At 44.7% G+C, this 18698-nt stretch overlaps 1 protein-coding gene across 1 annotated transcript in view; it reads right to left on the reverse strand.

Moving 5' to 3' along the window:
- LOC121584273 (multiple C2 and transmembrane domain-containing protein 1-like) overlaps positions 1–18698 on the reverse strand; it is a 195742-nt gene that overhangs the window by 37936 nt on the left and 139108 nt on the right. The window contains exons 15-16 of the mRNA XM_045225950.1: positions 14756–14872; positions 3222–3278 (exon numbers count right to left, since the gene is read on the reverse strand). Of these exons, the coding sequence (XP_045081885.1) occupies positions 3222–3278; positions 14756–14872 (174 nt within the window). The remainder of the gene's footprint in view (positions 1–3221; positions 3279–14755; positions 14873–18698) is intronic.

The raw sequence follows: 18698 nt of genomic DNA on the forward strand, positions 1-18698 counted from the left end.
GACAACACAACATCAACATTCCAACTATAGTAGATACAGTGCCTTGCAAAAGTATTCATCCCCCATGGCGTTTTTCCTATTATATGTTGCATTACAACCTGTAATTTAAATTCATTTTTATTTGGATTTCATGTAATGGACATACACAAAATAGTCAAAATTGGTGAAGAGAAATGAAAAAAAATAACATTTTCAAATAATTCTAAAAAATATATAACGGAAAAGTGGTGCGTGCATATGTATTCACCCCCTTTGTTATGAAGCCCCTAAATAAGATCTGGTGCAACCAATTACCTTCAGAAGTCACATAATTAGTTAAATAAAGTCCACCTGTGTGTGATCTAAGTGTCACATGATCTGTCACATGATCTCAGTATATAATAATAATATAATAATATGCCATTTAGCAGACGCTTTTATCCAAAGCGACATACAGTCATGCGTGCATACATTTTTTTTTGTGTATGGGTGGTCCCGGGGATCGAACCCACTACCTTGGCGTTACAAGCGCCGTGCTCTACCAGCTGAGCTACAGTGGACCAGAACAGGTGTATATATACACCTGTTCTGAAAGGCCCCAGAGTCTGCAACACCACTAAGCTAGGGGCACCACCAAGCAAGCGGCACCATGAAGACCAAGGAGCTCTCCAAACAGGTCAGGGACAAAGTTGTGGAGAAGTACAGATCAGGGTTGGGTTATAAAAAAATATCCGAAACTTTGAACATCTCACGGAGCACCATCAAATCAATTATTTAAAAATGGAAAGAATATGGCACCACAACAAACCTACCAAGAGAGGGCCGCCCACCAAAACTCACGGACCAGGCAAGGAGGGCAAAAAAGGTACTTTTTGGCCATCAAGGGAAACGCTATGTCTGAAACAAACCCAACACCTCTCATCACCCGAGAACACCATCCCCACAGTGAAGCATGGTGGTGGCAGCATCATGCTGTGGGGATGTTTTTCATCGGCAGGGACTGGGAAACTGGTCAGAATTGAAGGAATGATGGATGGCGCTAAATACAGGGACATTCTTGAGGGAAACCTGTTTCGGGGACAGAGGTTCACCTTCCAGCAGGACAATGACCCTAAGCATACTGCTAAAGCAACACTCAAGTGGTTTAAGGGGAAATTTAAATGTCTTTGATTGGCCTAGTCAAAGCCCAGACCTCAATCCAATTGAGAATCAGTGGTATGACTTAAAGATTGCTGTACACCAGTGGAACCCATCCAACTTGAAGGAGCTGGAGCAGTTTTGCCTTGAAAAATCCCAGTGGCTAGATGTGCCAAGCTTATAGAGACATACCCCAAGAGACTTGCAGCTGTAATTGCTGCAAAAGGTGGCTCTACAAAGTATTGACTTTGGGGGGGGGGGTGAATAGTTATGCACGCTCAAGTTTTCTGTTTTTTTGTCTTATTTGTTGTTTGTTTAACAAGAAAAAATATTTTGCATCTTCAAAGTGGTAGGCATGTTGTGTATATCAAATGATACAAACCCCCCCAAAATCCATTTTAATTCCAGGTTGTAAGGCAACAAAATAGGAAAAATGCCAAGTGGGGTGAATACTTTCGCAAGCCACTGTATATAAAGCAGAGAGGGAAGTTTTAAAAGGGCGAAGCAGAGCAAATCACAAATACTAACAACCATGATACTATGCATGAAGAGGTTACAATGGGTAGAGAATGTAATGTACACTGAGTATACCAAACATTAGGAACACAGGGATGCTGGCCCATGTTGACTCCAATGCTTCCCACAGTTGTATCGAGTTGGCTGGATGTCCTTTGTGTGGTGGACCATTCTTGATACACACGGGAAACTGTTGAGCATGAAAAACCCAGCAGCGTTGCAGTTCTTAATGTTTTGTACACTCAGTGTATACAGTATCTGGACCTATTTCAGGAAGAGAACTATCAATGTTCAAAGTGTGTGTGTGTGTGTGTTTGAGAGAGTATGTGCATGTGAGCATGTGTGTGTGCGTACATGTGTGCACGTTTGTACGTGTGCATCTAAACTACTCATTCAAGGGTTTTTCTTTATTTTTACTATTTCCTACATTGTAGAATAATTGTGAAGACATCCAAACTATGAAATAACACATATGGAATCATGTAGTAACCATAAAATTGAAAAACCTTCAAATAGCCACCCTTTGCCTTGATGACAGCTTTGCACACTCTTGGCATTCTCTCAACCAGCTTCATGAGGTAGTCACCTGGAATGCATTTCAATTAACAGGTGTGCCTTCTTAAACGTTAATTTGTGGAATTTCTTTCCTTCTTAATGCGTTTGAGCAATCAGTTGTGTTGTGACAAGGTAGTGGGGGTATACAGAAGATAGCCCTATTTGGTAAAAGACAAAGTCCATATTATGGCAAGAACAGCTCAAAGAAGCAAAGAGAAACAACAGTCCATCATTACTTTAAGACATGGAGGTCAGTCAATACCGAAACATTTGAAAGTTTCTTTAAGTGCAGTCGCAAAAACCATCAAGCGCTATGATGAAACTGGCTCTCATGAGGACCGCCACAGGAATGGAAGACCCAGAGTTACCTCTGCTGCAGAGGATAAGTTCATTGGAGTTACCAGCCTCAGAAATTGCAGCCCAAATAAATGCTTCACAGAGTTCAAGTAACAGACACATCTCAACATCAACTGTTCAGAGGAGACTGTGTGAATCAGGCCTTCATGGTTGAATTGCTGCAAAGAAACCACTACTAAAGGACACCAATAAGAAGAAGAGACTTGCTTGTGCCAAGAAACTCGAGCAATGGACATTAGACCGGTGGAAATGTGTCCTTTGGTCTGGAGTCCAAATTTGAGATTTTTGGTTCCAACCGCTGTGTCTTTGTAAGACGCGGTGTGGGTGAACGGATGATCTCCGCATGTGTATTTCCCACCGTAAAGCATAGAGGAGGAGGTGTTATGGTGTGGGGGTGCTTTGCTGGTGACACTGTCAAGGCACACTTAACCAGCATGGCTACCACATCTTTTTAAGTTACTATATGATACCATATGTGTTATTTCATAGTTTTGATGTCTTCACTATTATTCTACAATGTAGAAAGTAGTAAAAAGAAAAAGAAAAACTTGAATGAGTAGGTGTTCTAAAACTTTTGACTGGTAGTGTATGTGTTGGTATTTCCTGTGTGTGGAACGCTGGCACCCTGAGACTTCCTGTTATTTGACAGACAGACAGACAGACAGATATATAATTACCTTGTCATCTTTGTCATAGTCCTCATCCTCGTCCTCCAGCAAGTCCTCCATCGCTTGCTTCATGGCGGTTGCCACAGGAAAAAGAGAAGAAGAGAGAGACAATAAATGCATATGTGGGGCAGACAGGCATTCTCATTAATTCTCATTCCTTCAAATTGCACTATGCATACTGTACATGTACTGTATATATGGCAATACAGGGCTGATTGTAGTATGTTAGTCTTCCAGCCCATCTGAACCCATCTCTGACCTACACTCAGTCCACCAGGTCTCCCATCACTATAGGGGGTAGAGGGGAGGAGAGACATCTCTGACCTACACTCAGTCCACCAGGTCTCCCATCAATATAGGGGGTAGAGAGGAGGAGAGCGTAGAGGAGAGACTCCAGCAGAGTAAGCCCAATAACAGAGTAGTGTAACTATGTGCTTCCCTGGTCCAAAACCGATGGAACAACAGCCATTTCGACAGGCTACCGAGCCACCCACTTAACCCCAATAAACACACACACACACATACACACACACACGGAGAGAGAGAGAAAGAGAGAAAGAGAGGGAGGAAGAGGGAGAAGAAATAGAAAAAGAAAGAGAGAGAGACTGGCAGAGAGAGAAAGAGAGAGAGAGAGAGTTAAAGCAATGATGAAAAGATAAGTCTTTCCACACAGTATGTATCTAGGGATCCTGTCTGTGAATGAAGAGTTGTGAAAAGGTTGTTGTTTTGACCTTTCTGATAAAACCCATAAAGACCACCATAATTAGACATACATAGGTTCTGTGCCTCCTTCAACTGTTCAAATGGCCTCTCAAATCCCCTACAGTAGGCCTAAATAAAGTATCTATACAATCCAAGCACATTAAATAGGTTTTAAATCAATCTCTTGCCATTAGGTGTATTTGCAAGCTATATGCAAAGAGATAAGTGAAAAAGGCACTCAATGTTGTATTACACAACAGTTAAATTATGAGGCAGAAAATGAAGAATGATGGACAGACAGACAGACGGGCAGAAAGACAGTCAGACAGACAGACGGACGCACAGACACAGACAGACAAGACAGACACAGAGTCAGTAGTATCACATGTGATTGTGCTGCCTGCCTGGCTGAGAAGTAGTAGAACAGCACAGATCGTTATCCACCCCCCCCATCAAAGCTACAAGGTCAGAAGGAGCAGCATTATCATAAACCTGTGAGCTGCCAAGGGCTGCATTTGTCTTCTCTCATTATCCCATAACCCCTACCCTACCTCCGCCCCTGCCTCCGCAAACAAGTTGGAGAAATCCCAAAATCATTGCTTCACAAAACAATAGCTTTTTTCCCCTTTGTTTTATTGAAATAATAAATAAAAAAGTTTGTCTGACATAAGCCTCTAATGGAACAAAGACTTCAGCTCATTTACATTTACATTACATTTACGTCATTTAGCAGACGCTCTTATCCAGAGCGACTTACAAATTGGTGCATTCACCTTATAGCCAGTGGGATAACCACTTTACAATTATTATTATTATTATTAATTTTTTGGGGTGGGGTGGGGTAAGGGGGGTGTTAGAAGGATTACTTTATCCTATCCCAGGTGTTCCTTAAAGAGGTGGGGTTTCAAATGTCTCCGGAAGGTGGTGAGTGACTCCGCTGTCCTGGCGTCGTGAGGGAGCTTTGTCCACCATTGGGGTGCCAGAGCAGCGAACAGTTTTGACTGGGCTGAGCGGCAACTGTGCTTCAGCAGAGGTAGGGGAGCCAGCAGGCCAGAGGTGGATGAACACAATGCCCTCGTTTGGGTGTAGGGACTGATCAGAGCCTGAAGGTACGGAGGTGCCGTTCCCCTCACAGCTCCGTAGGCAAGCACCATGGTCTTGTAGCAGATGCGAGCTTCAACTGGAAGCAGTGTAGTGTGCGGAGGAGCGGGGTGACGTGAGAGAACTTGGGAAGGTTGAACACCAGACGGGCTGCGGCATTCTGGATGAGTTGTAGAGGTTTAATGGATGTGGAGGGAGCAAATAGAAGTTAGAGGACGAGTGTCTGTCTATAGTTCCGTACGGTTGGCTAACTGCTTCTATTTCTGCCTAGTCACGGGGATCCATTGGTCCAAACAAGACAACTGTCACAGAGCTAATCAGCAAGAGCTATACAAGAAAGACCTAGGCACTTGTAGGGCAGCCCCCGAAGAGACTCTTCTTATCAACTATGCAAGAATCTCCTCTGTGTTGTCTTAGGAATTCCACATTCTCTGTGTTGGTCTTGCCAACCCCCATTGTCACACCTCTGAGAAGCAGAGTTACATCATGTAGGTCTTATATCTGATTGGAGGTTAACTTTCCAGTAATACTATTTGTCAACAACTCAGATATTTATAAAAGGTTCTTAGATTAATTGTTATTTCTGTTATTTGTTCCTGACCTGCTGTGGTGAGATATTATCTCTTTGTCTCTCCACCCCATGGACTTTCGGGCAATGATTTCTCTCTCTGACCATGCTTGGAATAATGCCTTGTAATGCTTGTTAATGCTTTTTAACTTAAGTTTTATGCCTTGTATGTGAATCCATTCGTTTTACAAAGTAATTAAATACACTTGTATTTAGAATCCATTCTCTGACATTTCTTCATTGCCTATTACTGTAACTCAACCATATTGCTAAATATCTTTATGGAGTCAGATAAAAACTTTAATAGGTTAATTGCTTAGTCTTATTACGAGTCGCATGTGAGGTATTTATAATATCATACATGATAAATATTACTATCCACAACACAATGTGTTAGAATCAACAACCATAAAGGAAGCACTCAAAAGGGATCATGGATTTCTCCAAACACAGCCTTTCCTACAGTATACAAATAGAGATAGGCATGACTTACAGAGACAGAGGGAATGATAGTCATCCCCCCGTTTTCTACTCCTCCTCCCGTCTTGCCTGCAGTAAAGAGAACAGCCTTGTTCACCACTACGAGAGTGTGTAATATGAAGAAATAAAAGGAAAGAGGCCCTGAATATTTCCACAGCCAAACGCTGCGTTTCCGGAAGACATCAATTACCAGCGCGGCGGTGCTGATGAATTCAGCGTGCCCCCCCCCCTTTCTGTAATGACGAAGACTGTTTGTTGATCGTATCATTCAGCTGGTTATCCCCTTATCACATCTTCTGAATTACTATCATTACATCCCAACGCTTCAAAGACTCACTGATGACAGGATCGTGGAACGCTCACACAGCCTGCAACGCCACTTCAATCCAACACTTTACCAAAGGGGAAATTAACATAGTCAAAGCGTTCAAATCTTCTGAACAGTACAGGTTATACTCACAGATTACAGAGTGTACATGAATATATATAAATATTCAGGTGAAATATGCAAAATACAGAGCTAGGTGAAACGTCTAAGTAAAGTATAGATAATTTAGTGTGGAGCGGTGCTCTGGAGGGCAAGAGTCCTGCAGGGTTTATGTGAGTCTGGCTTGTTTAAAACCAACCTATAGGATCCGGGCCATGGCAAGCCATTTCCTCTGTTCGGTCATTAAGCCTGTACATCCTGACACCTGTGTGCCCTAAAGGAGCAGGGAGCAGGCAGAGATATGGATGTACTGTAGGAAACTACAGGAGACTTTTACTAGGCCTGCTGGCTGGGGGGAGGAGAGAGAATAGGAACACTACAGAGGATGTGTGTGCGCCGGACTACCATTCAGGCCTTGGATGGGTCGATGAACACACACAAGCACACACACATGGATAAACACACACACACACACTAGACAAGATAGACATCACCATTTGACCCCCTGAGCTCCGCTGGCATCCTCTTCACCCCAGCTCGGTGATGTCCGCCCTGCCATACGAATGCCGTCCACCCTCCAACCCTGAACCCCACCACCACCACCCTCACCAACCCCCTCTCTACCCCATCCACCCCCCACCACCACCCTCACCAACACCCTCTCTCACCCCCCACCCCCGACCCCCACCACCACCACCACCAACCCCCTCTCTCCCCCCTCCACCTCCGACGCCAACCAACCCTCTCTCTCTCCCCTACCCGTCAGGTTGGCTGAAGAAAATCCACTATCTCTGCTCTCTTTCTCCTAACCTTTCGAATGACAGCCGCTAGGGGAATTGACGCCAAGACAGACATCCCGCCGAACATGAAGATATACTCTCCTTTTTTCTCTCTCTCTTCTCTTCCCCCTCTCCTCCTCCTGGTATTCCTCTTTGATATGTGAGAGGGTTTTAACCTCTCCAGCTGCTGGGGCCTGCACCTCTCCAGGCCCTGCTTGGTATGCTGTCTGTCTGTCTGTCTGTGTGTGTGTCTGTGTGTGTGTGTGTGTGTGTGTGTGTGTGTGTGTGTGTGTGTGTGTGTGTGTGTGTGTGTGTGTGTGTGTGTGTGTGTGTGTGTGTGTGTGTGTGTGTGTGAGTGTGTGCATGTGTGTATGTGTGCACGTGTTTGTGAGTGTGTGTGTGTGTGTGTGTGTGTGTGTGTGTGTGTGTGTGTGTGAGTGTGTGTGTGCGTGCGTGCGTGCGTGCGTGCATGCGTGTGTGTGTGTGTGTGTGTGTGTGTGTGTGTGTGTGTGGTGTAGGTTTTGGCTCTGGAGGAGAAGGGAGGGCTGGAAGACTGATAAGGACTGTGGGCAGGCAGAGCCTATCTGACCCTTCACAAGCTGTCAGAGCCCTGGCCCTCACAGGGGGGCTTTCTGTCTGTACTGACTCAGCCCTGGCTCACCCAGCAGGGGGCAGAGAGGGGTGAGGCTGGCTGGTATTCTTGATCACAGAAACCAGTCCAAGTACCAATCATTATCATGACAACATTCAACAGAGATCCACAGAATATGCACTAACTTCCATTTCCACTGTGTTGGCATACACATGTCAGCATTGAGTCAGTCACACCAATGCAAAGAGAACCAACCTCTGAGTTTTGTTCAAACAAGACTGGGACAGACTTTGTTTGTATCATTGCGTCTTAGAGAGGGCTGGTGTGTGTGGTAGAGAGAGGGTTGTTGTGTATGGTCCACATTTACTGTCCACATTTACTTTTCGTCAGCCAACAAGATTTGTAGGCCTAACGAACAGTAAAAGCACTAGCCTATGTCAATCTACTATCCTCCATAGTACAAAAGTTGACCTATTCTATTCTGTGCGAGAAATGAATATTCCAAACATAGTCTGGGACAGTTGTGGGATGCGATAGATCCCAAATTAATACAACCACTAGCATCAAAAAACCTGTTTTAAGCAATGAGCCTGACGCAACAGATGAGAACGTTTAGCTTAAAATTATAAACTATTAGGCTATTTCTTCACATTATAAGCGCAGCAATGCGCACACGACAGTAGGCTAAAGTGGCTTGCGAAAGTATTCACCCCCCTTGGCATTTTTCCTATTTTGTTGCCTTACAAACTGGAATTAAAATTGATTTTTTGGGGGTTTGAATCATTTGATTTACACAACATGCCTACCACTTTGAAGATGCTAAATATTTTTTATTGTGAAACAAACAAGAAATACGACAGAAAAACAGAAAACCTTAGTGTGCATAACTATTCAGCCCCCCAAAGTCAATACTTTGTAGAGCCACCTTTTGCAGCAATTACAGCTGCAAGTCTCTTGGGGTATGTCTCTATAAGCTTGGCACATCCAGCCACTGGGATTTTTGCCCATTCTTCAAGGCAAAACTGCTCCAGCTACTTCAAGTTGGATGGGTTCCGCTGGTGTTTAGCAAACTTTAAGTCATACCACAGATTCTCAATTGAATTGAGGTCTGGGCATTTGACTAGGCCATTCCAAGACATTTAAATGTTTCCCCTTAAACCACTTGAGTGTTGCTTTAGCAGTATGCTTAGGGTCATTGTCCTGCTGGAAGGTGAACCGCCGTCCCAGTCTCAAATCTCTGGAAGACGGAAACAGGTTGTCGTTCTCCGCTAACATCAAGGCGGTGACCCGATCCTGTAGGTTCATGCTCTACAACATTCGGAGAGTACGACCCTGCCTTACACAGGAAGCGGCACAGGTCCTAATCCAGGCACTTGTCATCTCCCGTCTGGATTACTGCAACTCGCTGTTGGCTGGGCTCCCTGCCTGTGCCATTAAACCCCTACAACTCATCCAGAATGCTGCAGCCCGTCTGGTGTTCAACCTTCCCAAGTTCTCTCACGTCACCCCGCTCCTCCGCACACTCCACTGGCTCCAGTTGAAGCTCGCATCTGCTACAAGACCATGGTGCTTGCCTACGGAGCTGTGAGGGGAACGGCACCTTCGTACTAGATAACTAAAAAATACAGGTAAGGGGGGGGTAGAAGGATTACTTTATCCTATCCCAGGGTGTTGTCCAGGGTCACGCCAAGGCTCTTCGCACTCTGGGAGGAGGACACAACTACCCTCTGTAGTTATCTATTTTTTACTTAACACTTATTTTTCTTAAAACTTAATTGTTGGTTAAGGGCTTGTAAGTAAGCATTTCGCTGTAACCTGTTGTTTTCGGAGCATGTGACAAATAAAATGTGATTTTATTTTATTTGAATGTAGTCTACTGTTCTGACTTGGTGGTGCACATGTAGCCTATAGCCTGTTTTAGAGAAATGTAATCATATAATATTGTAAGAGCTTTCATTGTCTGCTTATATGCCCCCTTTATTTATCCTACGGTTATGACTTGGTGTACAGGGAGAACACTGTAATAACGACCCATGTTCTGAATTCTGTACATTTCAAAAGTGATGAACAAATAGTTATATTGACAATGTCCGTCCTAGCTCGCTCATGAATGTCTTAATCAAAATTACGGATTGCCTCTTATTCCCGTCGTCGTCCCCTTATGCCATAGTATGTACATCTCAATTGTCAGTAGAAACCACATTTGTTTAAGCAAGTCAGCCATATCAGCAATGGGTTTTTTTTTAAGGCAGTGAATGAGGCTGAATTAACTGTTTCGCTGCCAGACAAGGCTCCGCTGATAGCCAGGTATAGCGGTGGTAAGGATACACTCCATGGTGCTGTAAAGAAAGCTCTGCTGTTTGGACAGCTTTATGTAGGCCCTAACAGTTTGTGGGCACCGTTTGTCACCGTTATAGTGCAATTAATGCATTGTTTAGTGTTGTGTTGTGTAGTGGCTTTGCTGATTATTATTTTAATTTTTTTTGCCCCACCAAGATTTACATGCTAAAATCGCCACTGGGTGTATGTGTGATAGAGAGAGGGCTGTGGGTGTGATAGCGAGAGGGCTGGTGTGTGTGGTGGAGAGAGGGCTGGTGTGTGTGGTGGAGAGAGGGATGGTGTGTGAGGTGGAGAGAGGGCTGGTGTGTGTGGTGGAGAGAGGGCTGGTGTGTGTGGTGGAGAGAGGGCTGGTGTGTGTGGTAGGGAGAGGGCTGGTGTGTGTGGTGGAGAGAGGGCTGGTGTGTGTGGTGGAGAGAGGGCTGGTGTGTGAGGTGGAGAGAGGGCTGGTGTGTGTGGTGGAGAGAGGGCTGGTGTGTGAGGTGGAGAGAGGGCTGGTGTGTGTGGTGGAGAGAGGCAGGCTTGACTGGAGAGAGGCAGGCGCCTGACTGAAGAAAGCAGGTGTCACAGACTCAGAGTGGGTAGAGGAAGCGCTGAAGCCCTGGGCTAGTGACTGAATGCCCACACACTGTCGAGACACACACACACACCACACACACACAAACACACACACACACACACACACACAAACACACACCCCAAACAGTCAGAGAGAGCAGCAACAGAAGAACAACAGAGACTGCGTCAGAACATGGAGTGGGAGAACTGACATTGTTAGCAGTGACGGGTACAGAGGTTCACAGGGATGAAGAGGAGGCTGGGAGACTGGCGCGGCGTTCTCGCCCCGCTCCCAACCCTGTCTGCCTGCCAGTGAAGAGGAGAGGAGCTAGGGCTGCACAGGGGAAATCAACGGGGCACAAACGCTCCCAGTTAAAAGTGACATGACCTTTTGATTTTGTCACCTGTCACCGACTGCTATGCCTACCGCTGCACTGAGGAGAACCTGCCAGGCACAGCAGACGCCCTCTCTCCCTCTCCCCTTTTTGTCTATCTCTCTGTTTTTGGGGCAGGGCAACTGCAGAGGTTTTCCTTTGGTTTGAGTGAAGGCACGCAGGGCCAGATTGCCTCTCCTCCTTCTCCTCTTCATCAAAATATAGTTCATCCTGTCTTTTGGTAAACACAGGCCCTTATGGGGCTGAAGGGGACATGACATCCCATTGACTTCTTTCTAGGCTTGTTTCTCGTCGATATTGAGCGAGAGAGAGAGGCAGAGAGAGGCAGAGAGAGAGAGAGAGAGAGAGAGAGAGAGAGAGAGAGAGAGAGAGAGAGAGAGAGAGAGAGAGAGAGAGAGAGAGAGAGAGAGAGAGAGAGAGAGAGAGAGAGAGAGCGAGACAGACAGACAGACAGACAGAGAGAGAGAGAGAGAGAGAGAGAGAGAGAGAGAGAGAGAGAGAGAGAGAGAGAGAGAGAGAGAGAGAGATCACCGGCGTGTTTCTGCACCATGACAGCACATGCCAACATCTGGTAAAGAGTTTTCCGGGCCAGTGGCTCGGCAGTGCTGGTCGGTCTTCCAGGGACGGACATCCAGGCCTACAGCTTTTCGATTCCAGCTGAGCTGTCCCCTGCTTGACTGAGCCCAGCCACCTGGTAACCCGCCCCAGCAACAACCCAGAGACGGAACACACCAAACGGTTCCAAGAGTCCAGTGACTTTAAACTTTAGAGAGGTAATAGTGATGTTAGTGATGGTGGTGGTAGTGGCGCTGGTGGTATTGTTGGTGCTGTCATCCTATCCTGTCTCCAGACACTAGTCTACATGGAGGGTACACTACCACCTCCCGACAGTAGGGGTCTCTACTAAAAAGCAGAGGGCCAGTATGTAAGCTTGAACAGCTTTTCATTTTTAAATAACTACGAGTTCCATAATTTTCCAACTGCAATGAGACTGGCATACAATGATGATGTGGCATTGGTCAGACTAACTGTCTGTACCTGAAATGATGTCTTAACACCCTGTTTCCACAATAACCAGCGACAACAACATTCTCTCCCTCCGCCTCTCCTGTCATAGCTCACATGGCCCTGCAGTGCCTGGTATGTTAATCATAGCTTTCCTCCATAACAAGCCACACACAGCCTTGGAGAGGGTCACACACAGGTCACCTAATGGTGCCACAGCTGACAGACACGATAACAGGGTTAGAGGCAAGAGGACGACAGGTTAAGAGCTGAGGTCAGTCACATTGTTGCTACACCAGGCCTTTAATAGCTGGTCCAAGGTCTGTTTTTCTGTTCAGCACGTCTACTGGTCAAGGTTCAGGCCTGGCTAGGGAGAACTGACCTAAGAGCACCAGTGACCCAGAGGTGAAAATTACTCTGGGGACACACCAGTTGTTGTATGCATGAAGAGCTTGGCACATGCGTGTTTGTTTTGTAGAGTAAGTACCATGGGGGATAATCATTTTCTTGTCATATCACATTCCCTTAAAATGTTTCTTTCACACTCATCCCACTGTCCGTCTCTCTGTCGCTCTCCCAGATATGTAGTACTGTCTGATTGGTTGTGACTGCTGTGTGTGTGACTCTGCAGAGGGCTCATATTACTGGAAAGCTAAATTACTGCATGCCTGTCTGTCTGTCTGCCAGTGTGAAGACGGCAGCCGAGCCCAGGTGGGAGACGCAGGGTGATAAACTCCTAGAATGACCCTTACAACATGTCACAGCTCCTCAACCATCCTGCACAGCAGTGCTCAGACTGACAAAGAGAGCAAAGGAAAGATGGAGGCATAAGAGGAGGGGGGCAGCCTCATCACATTCAGTTTTACCTATCCTCAGGCACAGATATCACAATCCAAGACAAGAGGCTGGTAATTTTCTACAGAGGACATATTTTGTGCCAGCTATACTGCATGTTCCCTAAGTGCAATGATCTTAGAGGTAAGGGGGGGGGGGGGATAAATGTGTAAGGCGCTAATGTTAAACAATTAAACAAATGTTCCAGTACATACAGTACATTCCCTATATAACATGCACACACACACACACACACACACACACACACACTCCATCCCCGGAGTTGATAATAAGCAAACTTCCCTTGTTTTAAGGACTGTGTGTGAGTGGAGTGGAATGGAGTGCTGTGGCTCATAATGGGGTTGAGGCTAGATCAGCGGCTTGGACTAATTGGAAGCAGACCTGTGTGTTTGTTTACTGTGGTGGATAGTAGAACCCCCCCCAGCCCACAGCCCCCAGCCCAACCATTACCCCTATGGAGGTAAATAAATAATGAAATCGTTTTTTTTTTGTGTGTCTGCTGTTTTTGGTCAAGCAATGCCGCCATCTACAGGGAGACATATACAGAGCACTGATACAGAGGTGAAGCGCCGAAGTACACTAGCGATTATGCTCCATGATGTGCATACGGTTATGTATGTGTGCATAACATTTTTAAAAGAGATACCTTCCATTAGCTTCCGTTGAAAGATAAATGTATTGGTTGCTATTAATTGTGACCTAGCTACAACAATGTCTGCACTGGCAAAACACATCTCTGCCTGAAACCTGCTCCTCCTCTCCATCTGCCATGAGTGTTGGTGTAGATAACATCAAATAACGTCCAAGTAATTCCTAATACTCTGGTAATACTAAAACTAGTAGATTCACAGCCACATTCATCAAATCCTGCTAAATAAAGATCATTATTTCCAATTCAAGACCATGAGAAATTTGTTCTACTTGTTGTTTTCATTTTTTAACGGCTATCTGTTCCAAATCCTGCACATTATTTTTAACTGTGCACTCATGAAAAATTAAGTCATATATATTGAGAGATGGGGAAATGCAGACTCTTTACTGTGCATTCTAAGGTAGTCTGGAAACGCACTTATTAAAATGAATCACTTCATTGTTCACGCTCGCACCACTCTCTCACGACTCTCCAGCTGCACCTCAGCAATGATTAAAACATGTCCACTTCTCCGTGACATTGCTTTGACACTGTTTAATTGGAATAAGAGATACAAAAATACATGAATGAAATAAATCTACAAGCAGGTAAGTGGCATAACGTTGCTCAAGGTGACAAACTATTACGTCCTCTCTTTGCCTCACAATTATCAAAAAAAGAATTTGAGAGCGATTCAAGGCACTTGGCATTTCTCATTTAGAAACACAATAGACAGAATTATCCCTCAGTGTCTGTTTCTTGGTTGTATTAACTTTGGGATTATTTTAATTATTACATTTTTCTTTACTATATCCAGAGGGAAGGTGCCAATGAAATGTGTCCACTCCCTAGTCCCCTCCTGTTACCTCCAAGGTTACTGAATTGTTTTACAAATTATTTTGTTTAAATGCATTTACAATAATGGTGTCTAAGAACAAACACATTGTATCTTTTCTATTATATAGGGTTTTTGGATATATTTTCAATAGTAAATGTGTCAGTATATTTCAGATTAAATCTATAGAAATTAGATAAAAGAGATGATTGACAGAAATGTGTGAGAGATGTAAGCGCTCGCCGTATGGCGTAGGGATACATGACAGGGACACTAACCACATCTTGGCTGGTGTCCTTCCCCGAAGCGATGAGGATATAGTTCCAGGCCAGCGGCAGCAGCAGAACCAGAGGAATCATGTAGAGTTCAAAGTTCCACACCACCAGAACAAAGACCTGCACAGAGAGAGAGAGATGGAGAGAGAGAGAGAGAGAGAGAGAGAGAGAGAGAGAGAGAGAGAGAGAGAGAGAGAGAGTGAGAGAGAGAGAGTGATAGAGAGAGAGAGAGAGCGAGAGCGAGAGAGGGAGAGAGAGAGAGAGTGAGAGAGAGAGAGAGAGAGCGAGAGAGGGAGAGAGAGAGAGTGATAGAGAGAGAGAGAGAGCGAGAGCGAGAGAGGGAGAGAGAGAGAGAGAGAGTGAGAGAGAGAGAGAGAGAGAGAGAGAGAGAGAGAGAGAGAGAGAGAGAGAGAGAGGGAGAGAGAGAGAGAGAAACACTTAGGAACTTATGTAGCAGAGACCTGCATTGACCTCAAACTGCCAACACACACTTGCATACCACATAATACACATAGACAGAAAAGCAATACCATGCACAGACCCATACGTAAGACAATATGACAGCTAATCCAGTAGAAGAAAGCCTTAAATGGACGGCCATTGTGACAAAACAGGACCCCTGAACCCTGGGCTGGGACAGGGCCGATGGAGCCACCCTCTATCTGAGAGGATGAGTATCGGCTGTCACAATGTTCCCTCTCCACACCAATCATCCATCATCCACAGGCCTGAGGTCACTTTCTGTTTCAAGCAAAACTAGTAAAAATGACCTTCACCCTCCGACCCTCAACCCAGCACCTGACCTGCCACACCATGAGCCGCTAACCCTGTCACCCCACCCCAAGATGCCCCTAACCCTGTCACCCCACCCCAAGATGCCCCTAACCCTGTCACCCCACCCCAAGATGCCCCTAACCCTGTCACCCCAACCCCACCCCGAGATACCAATAACCCTGTCACCCCACCCCAAGATGCCCCCTAACCCTGTCACCCCACCCCAAGATGCCGCTAACCCTGTCACCCCACCCCAAGATGCCCCTAACCCTGTCACCCCACCCCAAGATGCCGCTAACCCTGTCACCCCACCCCAAGATGCCCCTAACCCTGTCACCCCACCCCAAGATGCCCCTAACCCTGTCACCCCACCCCAAGATGCCCCTAACCCTGTCACCCCACCCCAAGATGCCCCTAACCCTGTCACCCCACCCCAAGATGCCCCTAACCCTGTCACCCCACCCCAAGATGCCCCTAACCCTGTCACACCAACCCCACCCCGAGATACCAATAACCCTGTCACCCCAGCTCCAAATACCCCTATTCCACCTCCATAGTCAGCTGTTCCATAGCTCCCCTCTCTACACCCTCTCTCTCATCCTAACAAAAAAAGCACAATTCCAGAACTGAGCGCCCCAAAACCTGTATAGTACCGAGTCTTTTGCAACCCAAACATAAATTATCACGATCCTATGAAAATGAAATGCTTGAGGAGACATAATTCACAAACAGTAATTGGTTGATAGCCCGTTTTTGTGAAAGTATAGATAAAAAAAACATTACCTATTTCTCTTTATATCTCATAATTTCACAAAATGTTAAAAACATCCTCCAACGTCACTATTTTTGATGAAGAATATCAATGTAGAAAAGATGGAATTGAAATGTAAAAAAAATATGCTATCCATTTGAAAATATCTTATACATTAATATATTTTCCGACAATGCATATTAATCAAACTCAAGGATGCAAATGTTCATTATTTCAAGTCCATAGAACAAGTCTTGAAATGTGGTATGGGATGGATTAAATGCGTTTTCAAAATGAATTAAATCTGTTATAAATGCATTTACAATTGATTGTTATAGTTTTAAATGTAAACTTTCACTGACAATGAAAATACGTTTTAAAAACACAGCTGACAAATTGGGATGTCTCACCTTGTACAGTCAATTATGATATATCCATAATAAAGCTATGAATTTGGCTGAATAAAATACATTTGAATCCAGGAGAGTGCTGATGATGAGAGAGATGTTATTTTAGTTCCCTAGCCTCTCATGGAGCATCTGAGGAGTTGGTGGATATATGGAGCTAATCCCGTGTAGCTCAGTTGGTAGAGCATGGCGCTTGCAACGCCAGGATTGTGGGTTTGATTCCCACAGGGGACCAGTATGAAAATGTATGCACTCACTACTGTAAGTCGCTCTGGATAAGAGTGTCTGCTAAATGACTAAAATGTTTTAAAAATGTAAATACATGGTGGATATGTAAGTCCTCACTTTCTCTCTCCTCCGTATTTACAGGCTATAGAGCTTGATGAAAAAAAGCTTCAACATCTTCTGCCCTACAAGGCCACTCCCTTGCCTCCCTCTACAACCCCTGCCCTAACACTAGTGCACTGGATCAGGTGTGTTGTACTGTACTGGCCTCCCTTCTCTCCCCATGGATCATCATCCTACACCTTAAAGCCCCGGAACCCAATGCTCACACATGCCAGGTGCACACACATACACACACACACACAGCCACAAATCATGCACTCACTCAAAATGTATTGGGTGATATGTTTGTGTACATAAACATAACAAACACATAAATAAAACATTACAAATGAATTGGCCAGTACATTAGCATAATGCTCAGAGCCAAGTCTTGTATTCTAATGGACCTGTCCTCAGTACAGTTCTACCATCGTGGCCAGTCTGTTTCTACCTCTTTCTCTCTTTAATAAAGGAAGAATAATGTTCAATAATTCAGGAGTGATTACTAGCAACATCCAGTACTTGTCTTAATACTTCAATATCCTTCCGAGAGTTGACACTGGCTGAGGTAGAGCTGACACTATCCTGGCTGAGGTAGAGCTGACACGATCTACTGTAATGTATCACCACACAGATAATGATTCCTCTGGTCTTTTTACACTGAAGCACTGCAGACCATATCATACTGAGCCCTGTGTATTTCAGCAAAACAGACCATATCATACTGAGCCCTGTGTATTTCAGAAAAACAGACCATATCATACTGAGCCCTGTGTATTTCAACAAAACAGACCCTATCATACTGAGCCCTGTGTATTTCAGAAAAACAGACCATATCATACTGAGCCCTGTGTATTTCAGCAAAACAGACCATATCATACTGAGCCCTGTGTATTTCAACAAAACAGATCATATCATACTGAGCCCTGTGTATTTCAGAAAAACAGACCATATCATACTGAGCCCTGTGTATTTCAACAAAACAGACCATATCATACTGAGCCCTGTGTATTTCAGAAAAACAGACCATATCATACTGAGCCCTGTGTATTCAGCAAAACAGACCATATCATACTGAGCCCTGTGTATTTCAACAAAACAGATCTATCATACTGAGCCCTGTGTATTTCAGAAAAACAGACCATATCATACTGAGCCCTGTGTATTTCAACAAAACAGACCATATCATACTGAGCCCTGTGTATTTCAACAAAACAGATCATATCATACTGAGCCCTGTGTATTTCAGCAAAACAGATCATATCATACTGAGCCCTGTGTATTTCAGCAAAACAGACCATATCATACTGAGCCCTGTGTATTTCAACAAACCAGACCATATCATACTGAGCCCTGTGTATTTCAGAAAAACAGACCATATCATACTGAGCCCTGTGTATTCAGCAAAACAGACCATATCATACTGAGCCCTGTGTATTTCAACAAAACAGATCTATCATACTGAACCCTGTGTATTTCAACAAAACAGATCATATCATACTGAGCCCTGTGTATTTCAGAAAAACAGACCATATCATACTGAGCCCTGTGTATTTCAACAAAACAGATCATATCATACTGAGCCCTGTGTATTTCAGCAAAACAGATCATATCATACTGAGCACTGTGTATTTCAGCAAAACAAATACAATTCAGTTCTATTTTGCATATTCATGAGCTGTACCGA

The sequence above is a fragment of the Coregonus clupeaformis genome, chromosome 16 (assembly GCF_020615455.1).
Source record: "Coregonus clupeaformis isolate EN_2021a chromosome 16, ASM2061545v1, whole genome shotgun sequence".
NCBI lineage: Eukaryota > Metazoa > Chordata > Actinopteri > Salmoniformes > Salmonidae > Coregonus > Coregonus clupeaformis.